Source organism: Carex rostrata, chromosome 20 (assembly GCF_964058835.1).
Source record: "Carex rostrata chromosome 20, lpCarRost1.2, whole genome shotgun sequence".
NCBI lineage: Eukaryota > Viridiplantae > Streptophyta > Magnoliopsida > Poales > Cyperaceae > Carex > Carex rostrata.
The window spans coordinates 6,738,837-6,746,794 of NC_135937.1; the positions used below are offsets into that span (position 1 = coordinate 6,738,837).

The 7,958-nt window shown below is 34.6% G+C and overlaps 1 protein-coding gene across 1 annotated transcript; it reads left to right on the forward strand.

Moving 5' to 3' along the window:
- Positions 1–1,008: 1,008 nt before the first annotated feature.
- On the forward strand, positions 1,009–6,218 carry LOC144572443 (CDP-diacylglycerol--inositol 3-phosphatidyltransferase 1-like). The gene is made up of 11 exons (XM_078322027.1): positions 1,009–1,247; positions 2,640–2,748; positions 3,227–3,311; positions 3,552–3,601; positions 3,762–3,801; positions 4,285–4,329; positions 4,415–4,480; positions 4,857–4,971; positions 5,366–5,422; positions 5,738–5,836; positions 5,928–6,218. Exons 2-11 carry the CDS (start codon positions 2,688–2,690, stop codon positions 5,979–5,981), a joined length of 672 nt encoding a protein of 223 aa, XP_078178153.1. The 5' UTR covers positions 1,009–1,247; positions 2,640–2,687; the 3' UTR covers positions 5,982–6,218.
- The last annotated feature ends 1,740 nt before the right edge of the window (positions 6,219–7,958 follow it).

The window sequence follows — 7,958 nt, forward strand, 5'->3', positions numbered from 1 at the left end:
TTGGTCCAAATATTATTGAAACTCTCGAAGAGCTTTAAAATTAGTAAATTATTTAAAGGAAGAATTTGAGATGAAAAATCTTAAAATAATGAAGTGTTACGTTGTATTGCAAATTAAACGTTTAAAAGATTATTAATCTTTGTGCACTAATTCCTCTCTAATTTGCAATATGGGGTGAAACTAGAAATTTTGAATAAAGAGGCTAAGATATAAAATACATAATATGTGAAAAGATAAAAATAATGCGGTCACTGAAAATTAAACTTAAGACCTCACAAATATTTAATAAAACTATAACCACTATATTACAAGTACATATTTCATTTTTTTTAGGGGGACTAAACTATAAACTATGTAAAAAGAAAATAAAAATTAAATAAAATTTATATATATGGTTAAAAAATTTAAAATTATAAGGATGACTTACAATTTCCTGACATACACATAGATTCATATTCGTATCTTCCTAAGTACCTGACTCTGAAACCAACAACTCAGATTTATTTTCAGCCGGTGCTTATTCAGAATGGCGCAGACTCGCTGAGGCCATAATTATTTGTGCTTTGAAATTCGTGCCAAATTAAAAGAAAATCCTGAACCGTTCGTTTCAATTATAATCGGGTAACCCGAGGGATGAGAATTCCATATATTCGTTTTTGGAATGTATTGTTGAAAAAGTAAAAAAAAATAATAGTTATCTAGAACCTACAGGACATCCGAATACTTTCATTTCGTCTATTTCGATAAAACCGTTTGATTGAGTGAATCTGATGCCAATCAGCCGGATCCGTCCATCCGATCCGATCATGGAATCTGATACGATCCGGTGCAAAGTTTCGTTTCGTCTATTTCACAAATGGAATCTGATGCGGTCCGGTGCCAGATCAAACTTCCATACATGTACGAATCTTGATGCCAATCAGACACTCTACTCGCCATTGGATCGTCCCATCGGACAGCCCAAAATCCGTTCCGTTTAATACCATGACTTCATTAATATAAGGAACTAATGGACACCTCCATTTCTTTCTATCTATCAGTCTATCGCTCTCTGACCAATCCCTCGCTCGTCTCTCCAGGGCTTCTTCTTCTTCCTGGCCGCGACTTGCACGGTCGTCAGGTGAGATCATCCATTCATCCCTCACCGAAGATCACACCTCCTCCTCTTCTTCTCTCTATCCCTCTTCATATTTCGAGGCCAACTGTCGTCTCCTTCGATCTCTCCCTTCCGCCGTGGACCATTAAAGGTATCCATTCGACTTCCTCTATTTCTTATCTACGTACCTGGAGTCCTGAGCAATGTTCTAAACACTAGATCTGTCAATTTTTAACATTCTTTGCATCAGATTCTCAGTTTAAATTTTGGTTGTTTTTAGTCAATATCCTTTTTGTAAGTTCATTTTCTTGGGTTTTTTCAATAATTAATGGATTTATTTCTTTTACTCTAGGCATTTTACTAAAGAGTAAGATAAGCTTACAATTTTAATCTGAACTTTGTTGAATAATTTCTTGATCTGCTCTTCTCCTTCAATTTTTTTATCAAAATCTTGGAGACATCAACGACCAACTTAATTCTTAAAAATTATGACAACTAAATGCTGCCAACTGTATTTTAAAATAAATAAATTGAAGAACATGGTATTTACTGTCTGTTTTATATCTGAAAGGTGTTTGATTGTTGCCTGATGTAACCTGGTTAGTTTCGATTTAGTTTACTAGTTACTATAAATACTCAAAGCACACAGTATATATAACACATGAGACATTATTTCATGCATCAGCTTATTAAACTCAAACTCATTACCTCCAACTTGATCTTTATGTGAAAAAGAATAAGGCATAAATTCTTAATTACTTGTATTCATCTGAAAGGAATCTAACTTAGTTATATCAATGAAGTTTCCCATTTTCTCGACATAGTTGATAATCAATGTTCTTCATCACTTGTTGCTTGGATGGTTCAAATTTGGGTCCACATCAAATTGTCCATACATGGGAGTACCCACTCTTCTCTTCTCCATTGAAACAGACGTCACCTTATTCAAACAACAACAACAACCAAGCCTTTAGTCCCAAACAAGTTGTGGTAGGCTAGAAATGAAACCCAATCATAATCATAGAGTCAAGGTCAACAGTAATAAAATAGTAGTAAAAATAATAATAGTAATAGTAATAGTAGTAGTAATACTAATAGTAATAATGGTATCAATAATAAGAATAATAATCATCATCCTAATCCTAATCCTAATTATATTATGCCTAAACTATAGATTGTAGGGGTCAAAGTCCTAAACTCTACGTCTTTGACCCCGAATCGCTAGTCCTATGACCTAAGGCCTATAATACTACCCCTAAACAATATTTCCTAGGTCATGGTTTTGGTACGTGGATCGCTGACTTCCACACGCTCTTGTCCGAAGCCAACTCCTTGGATACATTCCATTCTTTGATTGTACCTTCTCTCTTCTCATCTTTTGATCCTTTCCATTTTCTCTCTCTTTGCTCCTTTTGGCTTTTACTTTTCCTTTTTCAATTGATAATGGACAGATTCTCTTGTCACTTTTTCATATACTTCAATTTAATCTGGCATTTTGTATTTGTTGTAGTTAACCATATTATTGTTTCATCTTTTTCCTTAGTGAATCGGACTATCAATTGGAATTATATATCACTAAGTGCTTGATGAAATGGCACAACCATCTAAGAAGGATGAACTGTCGGTGTATCTCTACATTCCTAATATAATAGGTATGCGATTAGACTGCATATTTTACCTTATATTGCATCTAGATCTTAGAGCCAAGTATGCTCATACCTGTATTGATTGGAATGCTCCCGCATATTGTATCATTACTGGGCTTAAAAACTGTCTTTTCTTATTTATTTGCATCTGGTAGATTTTGTACATAGACAAGCAGTTATAAGATTTGAGGCTAAATTTGGTTTGAACTGCAAACTGCAAAAGGAAGTCTTAGTGGGCATTATGGCTCAACAGTGTTAATTCAGGCTCAGGGTTATTTCACAATTGAGGGTCAATTTAGGGATTAATTGGAGAAGAATATATAATTTGCAATTTGTGATATGTGCTTAATTAAAGGACCAGGAACTTTGAGTGCAGGCTGATATTTCAATCTAGCATCAAATACTAAGAACAACTTTTAATATATAATAATATCCTCTTGCTTTAATCTTCCTTTTCTAATAATTATGTATTTTTGGTACACAGGATACATAAGAGTGATAATAAACTGTGGCGGATTTGCACTTTGCTATACAAATAAGCCTCTTTTTGCTTTCCTTTACTTCTTCAGGTTAGTTTAAATTCACTATACGATTATTTATTTAGTACAAAGTGTACTGAATGCTGTTTACTTGTAATTATGAATCATTTTCTTTTTCTGTGTTTTCTATCTCCTGCTACTGCAGGTAAAGTCTTTGTATGATATTACATTTCAATGTACAGCCATAACTGGTACTGGTACAGTAATAATTTAGTCACTTTCTAGGTTGACGAGCTTATATTTCATTGATTCTTTTTTGTCCTTTTTTAGTTTTGTCTGTGATGGATTGGATGGCTACTTGGCAAGAAAATTCAATCAAGGTTAAATTTATTACCTCTCTCTAAGAACATGTATTTCTGTATTTAGTCAAGAATTCTGTTGGTGCATGTTAAGAGGCACAAAAACACATGGCTGTTGCTTTTGCAAATTGATCAAGTATATATAATTGGAACTGATTTAGAATCCTTATATTTCTTACAGTGTCTACCTTTGGAGCTGTGCTTGATATGGTAACCGACAGGTATACTTTTTTTTTTCTTTTTTTCTTTTTCTTTAAAGAAAATATGAAAGAAATAAATTGGGCTTTATTTATAAGATCAAAGATGTAAATTAATTGTTTTGGCCTTTGTCATATCTTGCTTTTTACTTGCCAGTGACATATTTAACGCTTTGAACTATTTTTACGTTTATATTTAGCGCTTTTGACCAAATATTTTATTTTTCAAGTTTGATTTGTACAAGATCAAGGGGTTGAAAAATGAAAAATAGTTCATTGTTCAACCTCTCGATCTTGTACAAATAAAACTTGAATGCTTAATTTTCTGAATTCAAACACTTGGCCTTTCAATGGTTCATTTTCGTCATTTGAAGCTATCCGAGTTTTGTTGGAGAAGGATATAAATTAATTGTTTTGGCCTTTGTCATATCTTGTTTTTTACTTGCCAGTGACATATTCAGCGCTTTTGAACTATTTCTACGTTTATTTTTTTTTTTGTATATACAGGGTTAGCACTGCTTGTTTATTGGCACTCCTCTCCCAGTTTTATAGGTAAGCACTTGCCCCTCATTCCTTTAAAAACTAAATGTTAGGCTGTTAGCAGATAAAACCATTTTGTTCGAATATTCCTTTATAGCCCAGGATTGATTTTTTTGGCATTGCTTGGATTGGATATCGCAAGCCATTGGCTTCAAATGTATAGGTATTTATACATCTGTCTTATTTCTTGTCTGTTTCCTGAAAAGACCTTAAATTTACTTGATATGTGTAATTAGAACCAGACATAAATGAGGAATCTACAGATTTTTCGATTCCTATTCAGCTCCTCCTCAATTGTACTGAGTTAATTGGATGCTTCCAGGAAAATATGTGTTGTCCATTTTTCTTTAGTGACCAACTCAGTGGAAATGTATCGACACGATATGCCAATACCCCAGTGACCAAAATAGTGCTAAATGTTGAGCTTGTAATCTTTTGGTGCATTATTCCCCTTGATTATTCCGAAAATTGACGTTAGATACAATTTTTATTTGTTGTATTTATATTATCATTTGTTTTCCTTTTTATTTGTATTTTAGTTCTTTTTTGTCGGGTAAAACAAGTCATAAGGATTTGACAGATAAGAGCAACTGGTTACTGAAAGCTTATTACGGTTATAGACCCTTCATGGCCTTCTGTTGTGTCGCTTGTGAGGTACTATAATTGATCTTGTCTATTGTTTCTATTTTGTTTATTACTACCTATATATATTATTTCAGTAACATTTGGTAAGTTTAAGTGGCCATTATTTAGATTTTGTTTCAATTTATATCAGAACATTAATTTTTCTATTAATGTAATTATTGTGTAGCTAAAATTTTGAATTAACTCTCACTATCTAATCAGGACTTCTCTTTACTTGATTTTAACCCAATCAAGCTTCATTTTTTACCTTAATTGTGCAATTGACTGGCAAAAAGGGTTATGAATTAGCAAAAATATCATTTTTTTTCTTTTATAAACCAGTACAACTACAATATTGGCATCTAATAAGTTGCATTGATATCTGGATTGTAATGTTTTGTGTTGTTGTTTGTTTAAATTGTAGGTTCTATATATCATTTTATTTCTGTATGCTGACAAGGAATCCCCCAAGTTATCCGATGTAAGCTTTCATTAGACATTCATTTCCTTTGCAATGTTCTCAAATGTGACCCTGACCTCAATAGCATAATTACTCCTAAAATCAGAATAACAATCATTATTTAAATAATAATTAAGGAGAAACATCCCAAAGACTATATGTGTGTTTTGATTAAATTTAGAATTGGAAACTAGGGATGGAACCTTTTTTCCTTGGGCATTTTAGAAATAACTTTTAGAGATATTTGAGATAGATGGGGTGTAGTACCTGAACTTCCTTTATTAATTGTAGATTAAAGCTTTGGAAGCCTAGACTAATATTTGTTTTGAGAAACAGGTATCGATGAATATAATTGCTGAGAGGTCCCTTGTTTCGTTAGTATTTGTGTTAACTTTGTTTGGTTGGGCGATAAAGCAACTCATCAATGTTATTCAGGTACTTTAATAATTAAGGATAGTTATTTTTTTTCTTAATAACTTAAACAAGTGTTAGGTGCTAATTATTCATTTAATTTTATGTGTTGTAGATGAAATCAGCAGCAGATTCGTGCGTGTTATATGACATAAAGAGGACCAAATGAGGGGAGCTCTGATCATGTGCCAAGTACCTTTTGTATACTTGAAATTTTGGAGGCCTGGTGGAAATGAAAAAATGTATTGCCTGTCTGTTAGTGTGTACAATAGTTTTAATTCTTTGGAGATCCTTTAGTTGTGGCATTTGTGTAAACAATAGGCCATAGTTGTCTCCACTTGATTGCAGTGTTACTCGATGTAGACCTCGTTTTGTTATATTTGTTATTTTTTTTGTTTTGTTTCAATTAGTTCTATTTATTTTTCCTTTTCTTTTCCAACCAAGGAGCAACTGATGTTCAGAAGGGAAAAAAAATCCAATTAAAGATGAGCAACAACAAAATTTAAAATTTACATTAGGGGAATGACTAATGAGATATGTGCTTTGCCTTTTGTCTGCTACATCAAAAAGCGTTAACAAATGCAAAAGTGAGCGCATCCTGGGTGCCTTTACCTTTTAATAAGCTTTCGATAAAGAGAGATTGGTACCGTGATCAATAATTAATTGTCGTAGGGACAGATGTGACAAAAGAGAATGTTAGTTTAACTTTTTTCATATAAACTCAAATGAATGAATGAGATTCTGGAAGTGATTTCTCGTGCCTTTCCTCAATACCTTGTTGGTTGACAAAGGCAATGAAAATTAACAAAGATGATTTTATGTTCAATTTCTGCACGACAATGTAAAAAATCTAATGAAGCAAATCGAGCTCCAACTCGATTCGAATCAGGAGTTGCGAGTTGCAATATCAAGCTCCAGCAGCCACTTTGTTTTTCTGTGTGACAATTGTCAAAAGTAACTCAAAATTTGAGTTTGGATTCAGACTATCCGATCATAATCCGAACCAATCCGGTCCAAAGTAGAATTCACTTGATACGTTTAATATTCTTACAGATTTTGATCGGATGGTTCAAATCCAAACTCAAATTTTGAGTTACTTTATTCGAATTCTTATCCGAAATTTTTATTAATAGGAAATGTATTAAATAAATATCGAGATTAGAGAACGTTTTTGCATTTTATCGAGATATAGGAAAACCGTTATGGTTTATCACGGCCTCTGGCCGTTATGGCTTATCACGATCAGCATTAACACTTAATTAATCATCACATATTCTAACTGAACCGCGCAAGAAAAAAACCTGAAAAAAACCCTGGCCGTTACTATCTATCACGGCCAGAGGCAGAAAGAAAGAAAAAAAAAAGGGGCTGGCTGTGATAGTCCATCACGGCCAGAGGTGAAAAAAAAAATTTATTTATTTTCGCGCCTGGCCGTTACTGTTCATCACGGACAGAGTTTTTTTTTTTTTTCCTCTGGCCGTTCCAATCTATCGCGGACAGGATTTTTTTTCCGTTTTTTTTATGGTTCAATTAGAATGGTTAATATTGTTAATTAAGTGCTAACTCTAGCCGTGATAAGCCATAGAGGTTTGCTAAAACCCGTTTGGGTTCAACCCGACCCACAAAATCCATACCCGAGGTACCCGTACCCGTGCCCGGGTATAGGCGGGTAAACGGGTAGTCGGGTACGAGTTTGAGACGGATCGGACCCCCTTATTTGAAAAAAAAAACCCCGCCCAACCCGTACCCGCCTTACCTGTGCCCGAAACCCTCCTACCCGGACCCGTTGTACCCGTGTACCCGAACCCGCATCCCTTTACCCGTTGTACCCGTACCCTTTACCCGTTTAACCCGTACCCGTTGTACCCGTGCCCGCACCCGTGTACCCGAACCTGAACCCGCATCCCTTTCCCCGTTGTACCCATACCCTTTACCCGTTTAAATTTGAAATTCAAATTTTTTCAAAAAAAAAAAGAAAAAAAAAAAACCCGGACCCTACTCGAGGTACCCGTTACCCCTACCCAAGACGGACACGGGTATGAAACGGGTAGGGTAGAGTTTTTGAAAAAAAAAACCCGCCTACCCGTACCCGTTCTACCCGACTACCCGTCCTACCCGTACCCACCCTACCCGTTACCCGTTCCGG

Bases quoted from the DNA above. Each gene is read 5' to 3' on its own strand.
- LOC144572443 (XM_078322027.1), top strand. From the start codon at position 2,688: ATGGCACAACCATCTAAGAAGGATGAACTGTCGGTGTATCTCTACATT. The intron at 3,312-3,551 runs GTTAGTTTAAAT...GTCCTTTTTTAG, and splicing joins GCTTTCCTTTACTTCTTCAG to TTTTGTCTGTGATGGATTGG. The intron at 4,330-4,414 runs GTAAGCACTTGC...ATTCCTTTATAG, and splicing joins CTCCTCTCCCAGTTTTATAG to CCCAGGATTGATTTTTTTGG.